Source organism: Thunnus albacares, chromosome 9 (genome assembly GCF_914725855.1).
Source record: "Thunnus albacares chromosome 9, fThuAlb1.1, whole genome shotgun sequence".
NCBI classification, from domain to species: Eukaryota; Metazoa; Chordata; class Actinopteri; order Scombriformes; family Scombridae; genus Thunnus; species Thunnus albacares.
In genome coordinates, this window is record NC_058114.1 from 32,240,579 (window position 1) to 32,260,823 (window position 20,245).

General features: G+C 39.0%; 1 protein-coding gene across 10 annotated transcripts in view; it reads right to left on the reverse strand.

The window, feature by feature from the left end:
- Positions 1-10,032: 10,032 nt before the first annotated feature.
- The window catches only part of mcf2l2 (MCF.2 cell line derived transforming sequence-like 2), a 156,543-nt gene continuing 146,330 nt past the window's right edge, over positions 10,033-20,245 (reverse strand). For all 10 annotated transcript variants that reach the window (XM_044362745.1, XM_044362744.1, XM_044362750.1 and 7 more), the window contains one exon: positions 10,033-13,648. In XM_044362745.1, the coding sequence (XP_044218680.1) occupies position 13,648 (1 nt within the window). In that variant the 3' untranslated portion in view covers positions 10,033-13,647. The remainder of the gene's footprint in view (positions 13,649-20,245) is intronic.

Genomic DNA, 20,245 nt, shown 5'->3' on the forward strand with positions numbered 1-20,245 from the left:
TGCCCTCCCCAGCCCCGCCCACTAGATCCTGAGCCAGGAAACCAAACTAACCTCAAAAGCAGAAGTCAGAGAGAGGGACGTCACAGAACTTAAAAAAATCATAACAATTTAACTGTTGGGGATACAATTCCAAAAAGACCCACATCAACCTGCTGTTCTCCAGTGTATTGTCAAAGATTTTAGTGAAATTTGTTCAAAAATTGGGTGAAATAGAAAATGTTCTTACAGTACAAATTACAGTAAGACACTGAATATCACTGCGGACTCACCATTTGAAACATCTGATCACCAATTGAAATATGTCACAATTCAGTGGATGTACTGAAAAAAATTCAGCTCTGGAGGACATCCAGGTGATTTTTTTTTTTTTTTTTGAAGTTTGGAAAGTGAAATGTCCAGAAATGTTGATTTGTTTTAATAAGCGATGTTCACTTTAATCAATCATTACCAAATTTTATGCATCAACTAAGTCATGACCAAAGATTGTGCAAACCGAATTTTGTATGTATCCATGCAGCCAAATACGAGATATAACCTTTTCACATTTGTGGCGCTTCACAAAAACAAACAAACATAAGATATCATTTCCACCTGGCATTAACATGTATCTGTATCTGGATGTCTTGTCTGATAGTCTGTCCTGCAGGTGTTAATGCAGGTATTCTGCTTTCCAATTAGATCAGCCAGACTATGTCTGGAGGTGGTCTCACATTGTTATCGGATCTCAGCCAAGCATGTGATCTATGCAGCTTGGCGATAATCTTAAAGCTGCACCAACCAATATTATATCAATAATGAATCAAATAACTACATGTAATGTCAAGGCGGTCATTCATAGTGACAGACTCACAGAGAATTACCACCAAATTGCAGTCCCCCTTAGCACTAGAAAGCATTTTAGTGTAAGGGATAAGATGGTTGTGTCCCAGTTGCTAGAAATGGTACAACCTTTGGAATAATGAGTTTCTGATGTCTCAAATCTTTACTTACTAGCTTGTTTAATCTTTGAAACAGTCCTACTATGCTATAATCTGCTGCAAAATCCTGTTTTAGCTAGAGATGTGTCACATTAGGGAAGCAAGAGGGCAAAAAAACAATTCCCACGACTTTGACCTTTAACCTTCACTAATCATAATTCTAATCTTAACGCTCAGACCAAACTCAAATCCTAAACTAGCTGCTTGAGGATGCAACCACTCATATCTTTGTCCTTGTGAGGGCACTGGTTTTTAACAATAGAGATACAACTGTCACATTACATGATAAGCCTGTGCGCGCACACGCACACACACACACACACACACACACACACACAATAATGCAATCAGACAGACACAAAGTTAAAAAATTACACAGGCACACGCTCATAGTGGCCCTTTGGGTAGCGGCATGTGGTCTGGAGGACAGTGAAGACATTCACTTCCAGCGATTCCTCTGTTTTTCTTCTTCTACTGTGACTTTTGTGAAATCCTTAGTATGCTTGTCACATTCCCGAGGCTGTCGGACCGCTCCTCCAGTCATCTTACTGACACACACATGCACACACACACACACACACACACACACATACACACACACACACACACAATCTCTGTCTGGCTTTCTGTATTCAGCCCTCAGGAGGTTCGCTGTGCGGAACAAAGCTTTGTCAAGACCTTATCTTCCTTCTATGCAGCTTTGTCCTCTCTACACTTCCTAAAACCTTTATATTTCCAGCGCAGTCCTCTGCTCTTTGACTCGCAGTCACCAAACACACACAAATATAAATACATTGGAAGGAAGAGGGAGACATAAGGAGAAACACCATAGAGATATAAAAACAGTGGTATAGCTGGTAAAATCAGCCAAACTCTATTTATTAATATATTTTTTCATTGGAGAATGGTAGCATATGCCATTTTCCCCCCAAATGTGGGATTATTTAACGAAATCTTGAGTACACTTACTTCCTGTTTTACCTCAAAAATAAAATCTGGCTAACCTGTTGGTTAGTTTGAAACCTTTCTGATCTTTATGAGGAATTACTTTGAGCAAGACAATGTTCTAGTGGATTCGTGGATGATAGGTGAGGAAGGAGGAACAGGTGTGTCAGTGGGAAGTGGAAGTACTTAGGTAAGAAAAGGCCAAGCTTGAGGTGTGGTAGGCCTCTTTGTCTTGCACCCCTTGTTTGAGGCACACACTGAGCTCTAGGGAAAGCTTTACAACAGCCCTCTCCCTTCAAATATACAGCTGTGGCAATTCAGAGTACCATAGTGACTGGTAAGCCCTGAGCTGTTCCTGGAGGACAAACATCCCTATGGCTGCCTGGGTTGTGATAGAGACTAGATAAAGTTGGGCTCACCTCTACACACAGCACTGGCTCTGGAACCAAACTCCTGGAGAGGGGCCGGACTCTCTTCTTTTACAGAGTTGCCCAGGGTGAGAGATACCGGGCAGGTGAGGGGATACTCACAAGTCAGTGTTGGAGTTTTCCCCACGGAACAAGAGGGTCGCTTCCTTGCAACTACATGTTGCTGGGAGGAAGACTCTGACTGTTGTTTGTACATACAGCAGTTCGGAGTATCCGGCCTTCATGGAGTTTCTGGGTGGAGCCCAGGGGGGGGTGGGCACAGCCTGGCTAGTCCATAGTTCTGCTGGAGGACTTCAACGCTCACGTGGGGAATGATGGAGAAACCTGGAGAGGGATGACTGGGAGGAACGGCTTGTCTGATCTGAACCTGAGTGGTGCATTGTTACTGTACTTCTGTGCGAGCCATGGATTGGCCATAATGAACACCATGTTTGAGCATAAGGTTGCTCATAAGTGTACCTGGTACCAGAACACCCTAGGCCAAAGATCGATGATCGACTTTATAATTGTGTCATCAGATCTGCCGCCACATATCTAGGGCACTCGTGTAAAGAGAGGAGCAGAGCTGTCAACTGATCATCACCTGGTGGTGAGTTGGATCGGGTAGCAGGGGAGGCGGCTGGGAGACCCAAACAAGTAGTGAGGGTGGACTGGTAATGTCTGACAGAAGCCCCTGTCCGCAAAGTCTTCAACTCTCGTCTCTGGAGGATTCTCCTGCATCCGTGGGTTGTTTTAAGACATTTTAATTACATTTCTTAATTACAATAACATTTTAAATGTAATTGACATATTTCTTTAATCAATGTGAAAAATGTTATCTGCTACAAACAACTGCTACCAAAGATTCATGTCTACTGAAAATGATGTCATCAGGACAGAGGTCCCTCACTACTTGAATAAAGGGAATTAAAATGGTAATTATGGTTGGTTATTAGGCTAGATTCAGGCCTGCTCTGCCCCCTAGTGGATATTATTTAATACGCCATGTACATGTAAGTTACGCATGCTATTAGGTGAACAATGAAGCTTGTGTCACAACAGTTTTTTTATGCTTAGCCGTTGGTAAAAGGCAAGTACATCATGAGCCTAAAATGTTATGCTGAGAGAATAGTGTCTATAAATGTTAAGCTTTTCCTATGTCTGGCAGAGAGGGATGCACTGGATAAATATTGCCATATATTCTACAGCAATTTACTCATAACCTTCTCCAGTATTTAGTCATCCATGAGAGCTGCGACCTTCAAAAGTGATCTCATCTCCCAAGGACATCTTCTTGTTCAGATGACTCATGGGACATACAAATTGACAGTATGTAAAATTCTCCTTTTCATCTTATGTCTTCATCAGGGGATGTTTGTACCTATGCATTATATAGTGTACAACTGCCAGTACACATCACAGAGGGACACAGACTATCAGTGGCACATCTCCTGTATTTCATCATATCATCAAGACTGATGTTCTTTGCAGTATCTCTCTCTACCTCAGTTACTTTGCTTCCTATTGGGAATTTAAGTTAAATTTTGCTTTGGGATGATGTGAACTGTTTTGGCAAGAATAATTTTCTTCTATTCATACCAATAAAGACAATTTGGAATAGAAATTGGATGATATTGCAAATGACTGCAATGCAGTGCTGAAGTTATGTTTGGAGTGAAAATTTGAGTCTCTACTGAATATGCATCTTTGTAAACAGCAGCGCCCTGGACAGTGTTCTGACCTCTGAATATAAAAAGAAGACAATCAGTGGTTCAGCCAGTGTTGATGGAAGTAGTCATTATCTGCAAGACGAAGGAAGATGAATCAGACATAAGTCAAAGCGCACATGCACTGCTTGATGTGGTGTTTGAGGATTCTGCTAGGGGTCCCATAAATGGCACAACAAATCAGCTCAGAGTTTCCTTTTAAGATTTATTCACAAAGTTGCTAAAAGAGTGTGTCACAGATTTGGATAAAAGTGGTGGACCTGTATTAATTCAGTCCATGTCATACATGAAACAATGTATTACCATTACCTACAGCAGCTGACAGATGATTGTGAGTATGTCTTAGTTGCTCTGAATTACTTCTAACTTTTTACAGACTCTTAAACCAAAACAAGTCTTCAAGTTAGGATCTGTCACACCCTTTATTTTCAAACTTAGTGTAGGGTTGTAGGGTAGTGTAGGGTTGTAAATAGTGGAGGGTAGCTAGCATGACTAGCGTGCTAACAATGACAGTCCACAAAGTTGTGACTGGAATTGAATGTGTCTTGCCCCATTCCACATAGAATGAGAAGTTCATTTCCGTATTAACTGTTTTTGCACTATAACCTGCATATTACATTGATTTTGCACATACAGTTTTATAAGAAAAACTTTGTATGTATATTCCTTGTAAATATAATACAGTTTTTCCTTTTTTTAATGTATTCTTTTTGTGCTACTTTTATATAGTTTGTTCTACGTTATTCCCAATTTTATTGTTTTATTCTATTCTAATATTTTAAGTGAAAATACATTTTGTGTGTGTAGCGTGGAGGGGGCTACAACCACATTTCATTGTGCAATTGTGTATTTCATGACAATAAAACTGAACCTTGAACCATAACTTAGCTTGGTGACATATGGGTCAATAAGAGACATATACCTATTTCAACACATCCTCATAATTATATGACCAGATATGTTGATTGAACCTTTCACTCCACCTATAGGAGTGTTTTCTAGTATGCCACCTCTATCGGTGCCTTCCAAAACTGTTACAAATCACTGTTAAAAAATAATTGTTTTATGGTGTGACATGGCAACAGTAAATATCACAACAATTGTAATTGCGTTTTTTTCAAAAACTGTCCTGACTTGCAGTTGAAAGGTGACACTTGCGGTTGGAAATGGTAAGCCAACATCGGTCTCCTGCAGTTAAGTCTACTTTTTGCCATCTATCTAAGGATCCACCCAACCTGCCTCCTACTAATAAGGAAAATAATCAATGTAAAGTCACCTTATATTGACGTCATCTGAACTGCATCACTTCTCCGGGTCACAATTACGTAATAAAATAAAATAATAAAAATGTAACTATAGGTTGTTTTTACCGGCTGAATTTTCAACCTATGCTGTCATTTTTCTTTTGAGGACAGGTTGTCCTATTTGTATAACCTACTCTCTATAACTGTCTAAAACTCCTGCCTCCTGGAGCAGTTTATACTCCGATAGAGGAGTTTAAATAAAAGTGGACTGTGGTAAGTGGTTAACAGAATGCAAAATGCAAAGTTAAACTGGATACAAATCATTTTTATGAATTAACCAAACAACCCCCAGAAGTACTGCTATAGCAAGACTGTGAGGTGTAGTGTCTGTAGTTGATATTGCAGGGTCATGTGATGCACACTGGTCCACACACCATCATTCTACAATTACTGTCTTTACACAAACAAAATCACAAACACCCCAAAACATCTCATTCAGAATGATATTTATTCAGCCCAATAAAATGTGGAAACTCTAGAAGAGCCACATCATTAAAGATGTTCATGGCATCATGTGTGCAGCGAGCCAGCAGATGTCAGCTGGCCCTGTCAGAGGTCTCCAAAGCACAAGGATCGAGTACTTTTTCAGACTACGAACCCAGTGAATAACTTCCATATGAATGAATAGGGCGCCGTCTTAGAACACTGTATCCAGTTTTCATAAGACATCAATGGGATTAACTTTGTCCCCACAAGTGGATCCAGTGATTGCAATCATTCCATTGTGATTCATGCCATTTTTAATGACCAGGCCTTTAGGACGTTTTGTGAATTACAGGCAAGAAGCAAACAGGTTTATGGGAAATATGGCTTTAATTCTCAGACTCAGGCTACTAATAGTTTTCATCCTCATACCAAGCTATCACACTTACTGTAACATTGATTTGCTGGCATTTACAAATGTTTGACTCAATGACTTTAATGATATTAGAGAATTTGTGAGAATGACAAATAAAAAAGCAGCACAATAATCTACAGTGTTTGTTAGCTTGTTAACTCTGTGGTGAAAGGTCTCATAATATTTGCCTCAGAGAGCTGAACAAATAATGCAAAGATATGCTCAGAAACTCTGTCTTTACCTTCTGAAGTCAGTGCTGATTGTATTGCTTACCAGCATCCACACACACACACACACACTCCTTCCTTATGCAGCTTTTAGGGTTATTGCAATGGCTAAATATTCACCATGTTACCCTCTCAACCTGTTTCTCTGCTCCTATGACTCAACTACAATCTGGCTTCTCTATAAATACTGGACAGGTCTATTGTGCATCTATAGTGTGTTTCTGAGTGTATATAAGAACACATTAATCTATTAGTACGCCCGAATCAGGTGTTTATTGGGCTGATGACATTAGTGTGAAAAAGGAGATATTGCTACTGGTTATTTTTAGAGTAATGGATTGGCAGCAAAGAGGTTCAAGGTTGTGATGGAGAATTTGAATTACTATAAAAACGAACAAACAAACAAAACAAAACAAAAAAACATCAGCAGCAGACGTGCCCCGTATTTGACTTTCTTTTCTATTGGAACCAGAATCTCTACTGACTAACAACCTCTCTGTGAAATGTAATAACACGGTGAAAATGTATTTTTGTCCTGAATGACAGCTTGCTGTTGCAGCAGTTGATGTGCTTCTGATAGGCAAAGTCAAATCATTTCCCTGTCTCACACAAAATATATTTATATCATACTAACTTGCTATTCCAAATATGTATTGGGGACAACGTAATTGCATTTCAGAAAAAAGTCTCACCACAAGGTACATTTAGTAGTGGAGCTTTTGATCATATTACATGATTTTCATCAGCAGATAACAAGGAAGGTGAAGCATTGGCAGAAATATGTGTCACTAGAAAGTGAATTTGATCATTTCTATTTGAATTTGAATCGTTCAACTTGAATAATTGCATTAAAAAACTGAATTTGAATCACCTAATTTGAATTTATGTTGTTTTACTTTATCCTCAATGAAAATTCAACTCTCTGTGTACTTCCACATTCATTTCTCACAATTCAAATTCATTTGCCAGGTGGCTCAACGAATGCTAATGTTGCTCTGTGTCTGCTCGATGTGTTCACTGTAGAGCTGAAATGATGAAATTAATCAGCTGTTATTTTGACAATTGATTGTTTAAATCATTTATAGAGCATGAGGCTGAACGTTTCTTGGCTGCAGCTTCTCCAATGTGAGGATTTGCTGTAGATTGTAAACTGAATATATTTAAGTTTGCACCGTCGGTTGGACAAGACAAGACTTTTGAAGATGTTAACATGGACTCTAGGAAACTGTGGTCCGCGTTTTTCACAATTTGTATACAAAATGATCAATCAATGAATTAATAATCAACACATTAATCAATAATAGAGTAATTGTTAATTGGGCAACAATTAACGGGCAACTGTTTGCTAACACGTTACCCACAAATACTTATATGTCAGTATATATATATATATATATATAATCATGCTTTGGTTATCAGGAGCGCATATCAGGATATCAAGGAAAACAAATGGTATACATTGACAGTGAGCATTTTGCTAATGTGTTCACTGTTAATATCCTGATACTATATCTTAAATATAATTCTTTGTTATTATAAAAAAAAATACTGCATTTATTACAAAATGTAACATTATTTGGTCAAAGTAGTTGTACATTATTGTTATTTGTGTCAAAAAGTGAACAACAGCCACAACCCATCATGTCAGCGTCTGAGGCCAAACAGACAATCTGGAACATTTAAGACTTTAACACGTCTGCTCTCTTTAAATTATAGTTTCATCAGGGGGCAGTGGGAGGCAGATAAAAAAGTTAGCGCCAGTCACAGACAGAGAGAATACATTATGCTTTAAGTCTAACATTAATAGCTTGTTCTCTTCCCCTTGACGGGGGAGCAGAGGCCCAGCTGGAATGGTAATGATGCAGAGGCGCTGCTCTACCATACCTGAGGAGCCATTGATCACTGACAAAAGAACAGAATTACACCAGGGCTTTTCATGACGCTTGTATTTCATCACATACTTGAACGTATACGGAAAAGTCATTTACACTTATCACCTTGATGGCTGTGTCCGCAGCAAAAACAGAGTAAAGATACCTCCTCCTCTCCCATTTCTTTCCCTTTCCTACCCAACTATCAATAATTACATTTCATTTTAATACAGTCTTAAATCATCATAAAACAAGCTGCAACGACTTGCAGAGAGGATTCTTCTCAGACAGCAAGTGAATTCAGCGCCTGCTGGCACAGGCTTTAATAACATCTCATTTGAACACCCATCTTTTCTTGACACAAGTCTTGTCTGGGAGATAGAGAACACAGCGAGGTGTTGGAAAAAGATCACATCTGCTCAGTTCTCACTGTGCTTTCTTCTCTCTCTCAGTCTCGGGGCCTGTGCAAGCTGAGTATCGCAGTCTGTACAGTTAAATCTTTGTTGAGCAGATAGGAAAGCAACAATGTTTTCTCGCTGTCTTGCGGGCACGCCAAATTCACAGTTTCAACATGTGCAAGTCTTGTTCATAGGTCTAAAATGACAACCCACGCACAGAGAAAGTCAAAAATGAAAGAAATTGTGGTATGATTGCACCCTTGATGTCTGGACGTCTTGAATACCACTAAAAACTAAATTCTTACAGCACATGAATGCAAATGATTTTAGCAGTTTTTCCTTCTTAAATAGTTGTGTGCCCTGAAATGTTCATGGGAAACCATGACTAAAATTAAAAATAAAATATTTTTAAGGATCATGACTGCAGAGAAAATGACATGCATTTTGTAGTATTTGGTAGTAAATGGTCAAATATTGTGTCCAAAGGTTTAAATCACGCATTTACACATGTGCCTGGAAGAAAATGAGGTAAAAAGATGATTCAGGTTGCAGCATTATATAATGAGACGAATGTGACTCATGAGCAATTATTCATCTCGTCTAGACATGTGCGCTGGTTAAAGTGGAAGATGATCTCCTCAGATGCATAAAACACACGTGACTGTTAAACAGCTGACACATTCAGCAGGTTAGAAACAGACTTGCAGCTGTAGACGTTTAGAATATGACAAATTTCATAAGTACTATTTAATTACACAATACTAGTTATCATATGCATTCAGTTTTTTTTATAGAACTGTGATGCTAAATTGGACCTAATTTCTTTCTTTAGTCTTTCTTTAGCTGCTATCAGCTCGGTGTATTTACAATGTGTGCACAACACCAGGTCAAGTTTGGTGGTGAATGTGTTGGATTACTTGATGGAACAAAATGGGAGGAAGGTGCTGTTCCTCCAGCAAAAACTTACTAAGATACTGAAACAGCAAAAGGGGAAAGCTGTGATAGACAAAGCCAGAAAAATTGTTTTTCATTTTTTCATGTTCATAAATCTTGTTTTTATAAAAAAATCAAATTCTTAGCATTGTTCCAGTTCCATTTTTCTAACAACACCCTTTAATCATGTTAGCTTACCTGCTGAATACATGGTGGCTCTTATCAAGAGCTGTTATCTGACTTTAAATAGTCTTCCTGCTCAGGCCACAACATTCATTTCACAACAGGAAGTAAAAAAGGCTGATGGGAAATGTCTTAATTTCTGAACATGAAGTGATACATGTGTGCATCCAAGTTATGGTTGCATTTAAAGTTGCATTTAAAAAACCACAATAACAAATTTCATGTTGTAAATGCATATTATCACAATGAAGCAATATGTACATTACAATGACAGACTGTACTTTATACAGACTCGATACATTCTATAATATGGTGAAATTGCAATTACATTGCAGCAGGATGCAGCACAATAGAAACTTTTTCTTTACAAAGATACAATATTTTTCATTTAACATAGGATACACAAAATGTACAGTATGTTCAAGAGTGTATTTCTTTAAAGACAGTGTAATATATCAATGTATATGACCTTTAATAGAGTTCTGCCCTCTGTTCCAGATGGTAACCCAGTGTCAAAATATCCATCCATCCAACTACATATCCTTCCAGTCATACAACTGACCATCCATCCATCATCCATCCATCCATCCATCCAATCATCTACCTATCCATGAATATATCTACCCAACCATTCAACCATCAACCACCAATCAATCAAACAAACCATCCATTCGTCCCTGTATCATCCTCCTCATCCTCCATCCATCCATACATACATGTTTGCATCATCCATCCATTAATTTTTACACATTTACTTTTGCTTGTCCAGGTCAGAGTGCTCATTTTGACATAAAATATTAAGCCTTTTCTTATCAAGTTGGTCTGTTGTTCATTTATAATAAGTTACATCAAAGGAGCTGTCATCTAAAACTGTTACAAATATGAAACATTTGAGCCTCCTCCTTTGACGTGATGTGGCATCTATCTGTAAATACATTTTGAAAGGATTTCTCAGTCAATAGTCCAGAGGTTTCCATCTGTCAGTAGAAATGCGTTACAATGCCAAAAAGCCTCTGAGGGAGAAGTGTGTGCAATAATACAGCAGTCATACAGAAAATGGATATTTACACACAAAAATATGCAATATTAGACTAACACTGATGTTTATTTACATTTACTAAAATGTCCTCCCAGCCCTGCATGAATGAAGGTTCCAAAGGGCTGTTCAGTGTACGGTGCTATTTTCCTCTGTGAAAAGGTGAAATCGATGTCAGGAAACAGCTCAGGTGCTGCTCGCTAAAAAAGCTTTTCCTGAAAAATCACTTGCAATCCCTGGCTTTTCCCACTATATAGTTTACTCTAGAAAAAAGGACATGAGCGCCATCTGTCAAAGAAATGCCTTTCAGCCCACCTGACTTGTGCTGGCAACGCTCACAAATTGCTAACAAATGCTAATATCTCAGTAACAAAAACACTGGTGTAAGGGCTTTTGGCATGGACTTCAAAAGACTCTCATGAATCAGATAACGCCGCTACAAAGCTGAACTATTGCTTGGACTGAGCAAAAACAACCCGGCGCGCAAATCCTTCAAGGAATTTCAAGGTGAGAATACAATCAATCTGGTCTCTGAACACTGCTAGCCACGAGCTGAGGCTATATGGGCACAGAGATAAATCAACAGGACAGGAAGAGATCTGTGTGCATGAATGAATACAATGCTCTGAATATCATCCACTAAAATTGAGCTTACTCACAATGGGATAAAGTCGATATATTCTTCAACATCCTCCCTCCCTATCTTATTGTACATAAGGTTGAATGTTTACATGCACACAAATCAGAAACAATGCTTGAATATGTCCTGTCTCTAGATAGCGGTGGCTGGCATGCAGCGAATCAAAGCTTGCTAGTGAAAATCCCATTATGCAGAGATAACTCCAAGTAGCATAACATGTCACAGAAACAAATCTGTATTCTGAAACATAATTTACACCAGCACCCCATTCATCTAAAAAAGAGATGTGCTGCAGTGATGCTTAATTTCCATCAAAAGCCATTTGGCTGCCTCCGTCTGCTATTCACTCTCCATGAAGAAAGATAATCTGAGGAACACATTATGATTGATTTATTTCTCAACGTGTATTTTCTGCCGGAAAGTAATTTAGCAGTCATTAGCTGAAAGAGGAAGATTGCAGCTCTGACATTGTAAACTTAGATTTTTTAAAAGCTGCACTTATCATGATTGTAATGTGAAAGGGGTCACTTGTAGCAACAAACCCTCAGAGAATTTGCACGCGACTGCAGTTTCTCTCAAGCTTTATTGCCTCTTTTAGCTGTTTGGTTTGGTTTTCCAGACTGCAAATTTACTATTTGGGATCACCACTCTCATCAGCATTGTTTCTGGACGCAGGAGGAAAAATAAGCTACGCTACACAAGCTGTACGCTGCCTGTGTGGCACAAGGCAGCAGCCAAACAAAGCTAGCGACACAGCTAGAAGGAGAGTGAATATTTGACCAAAAACACCATTCCAAATGAATGTTAATGTAACTCCATGTCTGCACAATGTGTAATTAGGCAAGTGTTTGCCAAATCAAGTCAAAACAAAATATGGTAAAATGGAAATTTTGACCAAATATCTGACCAAAAAAACAATCTTCTTGGACTAAAAAGAGGCAGCTTGTAGGAACATTTGTGCTTTTAATGGAAGCTAAGTATTCATTTCCACATAAAAACTAAAGGAACATCATCAACACAGTTTGTGAGTGTTCCGTAAAAGAATGCTAGATGGTCTCTTAGCAACTGGTTGCAGTCCCAAACAAAATATCTCATCAGTGAATATCATTTAGCCTGTTAGCATTTTGTAATAGCTGTGAAGATATAATACACGTCCTTTCCAGAGAGAGTAAACCATATGTAAAAGTAGTTTTCTCTCTTCAAGAGCACTGGGTAATAAATCCAGATATGAAAGTGAGATATCTCTCAGCTTTGTAGAGCAATTTATACAGATCACAAGTGTACAGGGTGTGAGAACAGGCACGCTCAGATAATATATGTGATGTAATGTGATGACATTATGTGGGTGCTCTACCAGAGCGAAGAAAGGCAAGCAAGACAACTTCTAGGTTCTACTGAAGGCTGCAGCTATAATGAAGTGTCTGTAGTTTGAACCTGAAAAGCTGAAGCAGGGCAGCAGAGGCAGAAGCTGGTTGGACAGAGTTTTGTTTCAGAGCAGCACAGCAGCAAAACAAGGCCTGTTCACAACCAGCACATGGACTTTATCACTTTTCCCTAAAGGTTATCCATGTCAGAGATGGGCAGTTTGCAGATGAGTTTGCAGGTATCCAACCCAACCACTCACAAATTGCATTTGTAGTTGTGTTACTACAGTACGTTATCTGAATTCATCCAACATAGGATGTAAAGTTCAGTGTGCACATCCATGCAGTCTTCAGTTCTCCACAGATGACAGCTGGTACTTCCGTGAATTAAAAGTCATATATGGCTTTCCCGCTGTGGCATTCAGGCATGTTAAGGTTCCAGCTTTGTCCAGAGGCTCCACTGAGAAGCTTCAGTGAGTCAAACATGAAAAACTACAGTTGAAAAAAAAAAAAGCAGGCCATATTTGTAGTCCGATATATAGAACTACAATGAGAAGACTCATAATTGTCAATATTTAAAAGTCCAGCTTAGGGAACTACATTTGAAAAACTACAGTAAGAATTGTCTGCCATGTCTGACATCCATTGAAGGATAGAAAATGTTTGTAGTCAGTCCAACGTAATGAGCTACAACAGTCTTCCATGTTTATCTGCTGTCCTGAGACACATCTCCCCAGGTACTGGCTTCATTTTCATCCGAGTCAGAGAGTGCTGCTGTGCACAGATCACTGAAGATATCTGGAAAAAAAAAAAAGAAAAATTCAAGTCAGCTTCAATGCTATAAGTTGTCTTCATAACTAAGTTGATTTCATAGTAATAAATATACAAAACAAGCATGGGGTATATGAATAAACTGTGGCATTCAAACACAGTGTATAAGAAAGGGGGATGCACAGCCCGGAGTGCAGTGCCAATAAAACATAACACACTAAACAATGCAGCTTTAAGAGGAGTGTAAAACAAGGAGACATAATAATGAGGCGTTCAATATCTGCAACAATATCAGCCAGGAGAGTGCATAAAGAATTATAGGGAAGTCAGACAAGGGCAATCAACACAGACAGGTGAAGAGGGCCTTTTGTTAATGGGCTCCACTTAACCAAAATACTGAAGGTCAACTGCTAGAGCGTGGAGTTCTGTCCTCCTCAAGTGTGAAAAAAAAAAAAACTCAGAAAGAGATAAAAGGAAGAGAAAGAGAGGGCGAGTAAGGTGAAGGGAAATAACGAGAGGAGAAGGAAGGGATAGTTGTTTTGAAGAGGGACGGACAGAGCTCCGTAACAAAACAAGCAAGGCCACAACAGACACTTCAAAGATCAGTCTTCAAGCTGGCGTGAAAGGGAGGAGATGGTGGAGAGAGATGGATGGAGGACAGAAGGGACGGTGAAGTGAGAGGAGAGAGAACATCGAGAAACAGTACAGATGCCAGGAGTGGCTGTCTTGTTGGGAAAAAGTATAGTTTGTGGCTCTAAACCATGAACTCATCAACACAGCATTGCAGTACTTAAGTTTCATGTAAGGTACAGACTGATATAAAAAGTGTATGTATATGAGCTCTCATAAAGAGTGGTGAAGTGAGAGAAGCCACTGGTTCCAGAAGTATTGTTCCCTGCTGTAAATTCCTATTTTAAAGTTGCCTTTTAATGACATCCTCACTGTCATCCTCACCTAACCCTAACCCTCCTCAACATAGACACACATGAGTCTCTTGGATCATTTATTGGGTAACTCAACAATAAATTTTCATTTTTGAGTCAATAAATTAAATATGAAATCACTTGATTGTTTTGCCTTGTACCCCATGCACCTATACATGACAACATCATGTTCTACATTCTTCTACAGAGCTTTAATGATTGGGAGTGTCAGTGTTAATGTTGTGTTCACGCCATATAAGATGAATAGTAAAGATGGGAAAGATTCCAGTGTTCACAACTTGCATTGTCTGACAACTCCAGGCATGTTATGACTGCAGAGTTGTGTGTGAGCATTAGAAAAGCTTTGACAGTGTAAGACTACATCCATTTAATAGTCAGTTTTAGACACTTTAATATTATCAACTGCCAACTTGGACGTATCGTAACTTTTAGAAAAAAAATATCCTATTTCTGATCTGGATTTACAAATCAGAAACTGATTAGAGTAGCTGTGATATTACAGGGAGGTGGTGGTGGTGAGGAGGATCGAGTGTTTCAGTGCAGTTTTTAAGCTAAAACAAGGTGTTAAGTTGCTCTTTAACCATGCCGTAGGTTTATGTTATGGCCAGCAGTTTTAATTATTCAAACTTTGTTTCTGAAAAATCATGTTTTTTTTTTTAACTTGGCATAGCGAATGGCTCTAAATACTACAACCCATGAGCCTCAGGTGCCTAAATCAAAGCTTTATTGCTGCAATTGGGAACAAAACACAGTGCCATAGTTGCCAAAATCCAAAATTAACAAAGAATCCAAACTAGAGTTAAAGTGCTGAAAGTTTATAGGTTTACTTTAAAACATAAGTGGCACAGGTTCTACATTCAGTGATTGGATGTTTCTCATGACTCCTTGTGAGTTGTAGTTGACCTCTCCTGTTCTAATCTTTTATATCCACAGTCTTGTACCGCTGACGTTTGATCAAAGAACCTGATAATTCATTTAATGTTATAAATGTCTTAAAGAGCCAGCCACCTAAAATTGTCTTCTCAAAGAATGAACAGGACTTTTACTTCTGGAACCCTTTGCTACTCCATAAAATACCTTATGTAGACTCTGATATGACAAAAAATATTTTTTCCAAAATGAGGAAAGAAGTCACATGTCATGTACAGTCTAACGCCACAGATAATAAATCTTGGCCTCAAATGATTTTTCTTCTTCCTACGTCCACTCCCAGCACCCAGAGAGAGAAGAAGAGAGAAATCACAGGGAGAGTGTGGTAGAGGGAATGTGCTGCAATCAGTCACATCATGCTCTGATTATTCAACTCCAAAGCTCCCCATCCGCTCCATCCTTCCATCCAACCTGAACCCTATCCAGCAGTCCCTCCCTCTCCCAAAGCAGCGGCCCGCCCAGTCCCTCGGCTCCCGGCCCAAATTGCCATGTGAGGGAGAGCGAGGGAGCGATAGACGAAGTTGGAGTAAAGGAGGGGAGGGAGGATTGGGTGAGTTAGTGTGTTATAGCAAGGCTGTCAGTGGTTAGTTGGGAGTAGCAGGGGTTGTTACTTAATGAGTGACCTCCTTCAGATGCTGTTTGCAGTATACTGGACGGGACCAGCCCTGTCTTCTCTGTTAAAAGGTTCTTGACTAGCCTAGAACATGAAACACAATTCAGGGGAGGGTCTTCACTCGCTCACAGGAGAAGTCAATACAGTGACACTTTATTTTCAGGTCCCACACAGTTTTCTAATAGTCACCTAGAAGGAATTTGCTATGTACTGTACCTGTTTAACCAAAATAACAACTTATATGAACACAAAGAACTTTATAAGAAAGGAAGTTCTGGATCAAAGGTCAAAACATGACAGAAATACAAAATAACTAACATAATTAACCGGATAACAACAGTGTGTAATATTTCAAGAAGCAAAATCATCAATAATGGTAAATTCTCACAAACAGTATACTTTCAAAGGGATAAGAAACAATGTTGTCCCTTATCTCCCTACCTTTTCTTACTTGCTATAGAAATTGCATTTTAGGCCAGAAGGTCCGACAACAGTAAAATAGTGGGACTTATAATAATATAGAATAAAGAATAACAATGTATGCTGATAATACACATTTCAAGATAACACCAAGTCAACTTCTAGTCTGCACATGCAAAAATCTAAAATATCTCTTTTGTGTAGCTGTAATTTACAGGCAAACATACAATTCAAACTAGATGAGGAACAAAGTTCCCAACCAAATAACTGAATATTTGCTTGAGGATCTTGCTCTAGGTAGCTTCTTCACCACATTCATGAAGAATACTGCTAAAAAAATGGCAGGTTATTGTAAGTTGATCTATGGAAATAACAACTCTTTAACTGGCATGTTTCTTCTATCATCATGAAAACCGTTAAATTTAACCGCTCCCAGTAACCACACCACAGCCTCTGTGTCATCTGGAAATGGTGTCGGTTGCTACTCACTGGTTAGAGCAAAACAAAAGAAACAACCCTCCCAAAAAGAAATATGAACACATTAGGATACATAAATGAAGTGAAGCAAAATGACATGTGCTCACAACCTCTTCTAACCTATTTCCTGGGGTAACCTATAGTAACCTACCATCATTCTGTGGTTCTTTCATCAAAACACTATTTAAGAAGTGGGTGCATGTACATTGTATGTACTGTCTCTGAACACTCTCTTTTTTTTCTCTATAATTAGTAGCAGATTACATTACAAGACACTTCATTAAGAAATAACAGGATTGGTAAAATACAGCTGTAAATCTGACGCATTTCACACTTTTTTTGTACAAGTATGTGATGATGTGCTCGAGTTCACAACATCTTGCAAAGTTTAGGATGCACATCTCTTTCAAACTGAATGACTCAGACATGATAGACTGAAGGTTTGCAACTAGACTAAAACATGAAACAGAATATATAGACTACAGACTTCTTGGCAAGTATAGAACATAAAACAGAATGAAATAAATGTTCTTAACTGGTCTTGACAGATTATCCTTAATATTCATATGAAGTCTAAAGCAACACAACTTCCATACTGTAAGTCTTGTTGTGACTGCTGTCTAGAAACAGCCTCTGAAAATAGAACAGCCAGACAGCCTATAGTGAAGAAGAAGAAGCGCTGAAGTGAGGTGCAACCATGTGACTGTATAACACCACCTGAAACAGAGAATACAGTCCTAGGGAGTGTGAGACAGAGTAAACACTGGTGCACTGGGAGTCTCATGATTCAATCAAAAACCTAGACGGGAAAGGGAAATGTATTTGTGATGGTTATAAAGAGTCATAAATGAGTGGTTTGTCAGTTAAATGGCATAATTAGTTTTGCAGAGCTGGATTATAGACCACACACACAATCAGAGAGAGAGAGAGAGAAACCTGGAATCAAACCAACTTGTCCCTTGTAAAGCATTAAATATGTATGGTTGTTGCTTTTGACCAGCTCTTCTCAGCTTTGGAAAAGTTTTTTTTTTTGTTTTTTTTTTGGTGTACTGTTCAACCACGCCCAACAGTCAATTCAGTACACCTGTACACCACTGAAGCAAGGTGAGCAAAAACATGATTCTCAGCTGCTCTTGAAGCTGAAACTGACATAAAGGTGATCAAAACTTATGAATAGAACAGATCAAATAATGATTCATGTCATTCACAGTCATAAGCACAACTGAGTAAATACATTGACAAGTTCAGTTAACAATGAATGATAGGTACACAGTTTTATAAGTTACACCACTGGGCAACCCCCAAAATCCAAATTCTGGTGTGTGACTGTATCAAAACAGAAATGGACATCTTGCAGTTTGCAAGGGAAAGGCAAAAAGTAGTAACATCTGGTGAAATGGTGAATGGAGACACAAGAACAAACTGTGCAGAGTTGGATGTGTGAGTGAACTTCATACAAGCAAAGTGTATTTCAGTTGAGTTGTGGCTCTGCTCTGCAACCTGATGAACTGGTAACTTGTAAAACAATATTCCCTATGACCATATGTCTGTTTCCTCCCTAATTTCCATTACTGCAAACAATTAGAATTTAAAACCACACACATTTACTGCTTCTCTAAACTCTAAACCCTGCATCAGCGCTGTGTGTTGGCACTAGGTGTAAACCATGACCTGAAGAATTGTCTAATAAGGATGTAATTCCTCTGCTGATTTTATCTCTTATAACTTTGCCAGCAGCAACAGCAACTGGCCCAGTCTGGAATGGACTCTGTCCAACTCTGTCCATCACTCATGATTCCCAAATCATAACTGTAATCTTAGTCTTCATCCAGCTAAGCCACCAGCACCCCTCTAACTTCTAAAAAGTTGACTTTGAGGATGTAAGAAGCTGCCTCCAGACTCTGGCATTAGACATCAGAGTGAAGTAATTCCCTCTTTACTCTGCTTGTACTGTGGCTTAGTGTTGGCAGGATGTGGTCGGATGTGCTAATGTGTTCTCAGCCCTTATACAAACATACCACACATTGCCAACAGCAAGCCCAGAGGGGCTGGGACAGGGACACTGTGTGTGTGTGTGTGTGTGTGTGTGTGTGTGTGTGTGTGTGTGTGTGTGTGTGTGTTGTGGGTGTGAAATGACAGCCTAAATCTGGAAAGGTGCAACCAACTCTTGGGAGGGGTACAATAGCAAGCATATTACAGCTTGTGTTGAAAAAAGTGACTGTCAGCAGTATCACACACATCCAAACACACAAATATATACACACTTGTCTCAGAAGTTGATATCACAAAAAGCATGCCTTTATCTCCACTGAGACATGCACAAACTCATGAACTCACACCCATGCACATGCATACAGTATACACGGGGGTGTATATAACACACAGATGCACAAAGTTCATCAGTCACATTGCGTGAAGTTCTGTACAGTTGCACATTAACTATGATCCAACAAAAAAGCAAAAGAAAAAAAAGGGAGGACTTATGAATTCTTCATTTTCTTCATGTGAGGAGGAGAGATGAGCACGAGTGAGTGAGACCTTTTAGTTGCAAAAACCCATAGATGGAGACGACAGGAGATGGTTTTATGGGCTGAAATATGCATGAGCTGATGAAAAATGAGCATATTCAAAGCAAGTCAAGCTTTTATCTAACAGAGTATTAGTCACTTCCAAAATGCAGAGAGCTTGCATGAGACCAAACACTCTTTCTTTCAGTGCTGGATTCCAGAGGCGGTTTCTCCATAAAGGCAGTGGCAGCTGTTTTTCATCCGAAAAAGGATAGATGGATGGAGAGATGCGGCGGTGGTGTGGTGAATGAAAGAGTGATTTATTATTCATCTGAAGCTATTGTGTTTTCAACTGCCTCCCTTGATTTGGCAATAGACCATTAGTCACATGTTTTGTTGTTGTATCTCCTAGTGCTTCATCAGGGTAATGTTAAAGTGAATGAAATTTTAATTCCAAATGAGCCAAGCTGAGCCCTTAATCCTTATAGAGAGAGAACAGGGCAGCAGAGGAGCAGTTGTTGCACTAGTCTCATTTCCTTTCTCAGTCTCGGTTGATTAATGTGGACCAAACTCTAGATAGACTGTTAACCAGGGAAGCCATGGTATGGGTAATGATTACAGATAGTGGAGGAAGCGGGGAGAAAAAAAAAAAAAAGGTTTTCCTTATGCAAGCCTACATAATATCATCAACGCTGATACAATCTAACTCCATCCAATACAAGCTAGAGCAGGG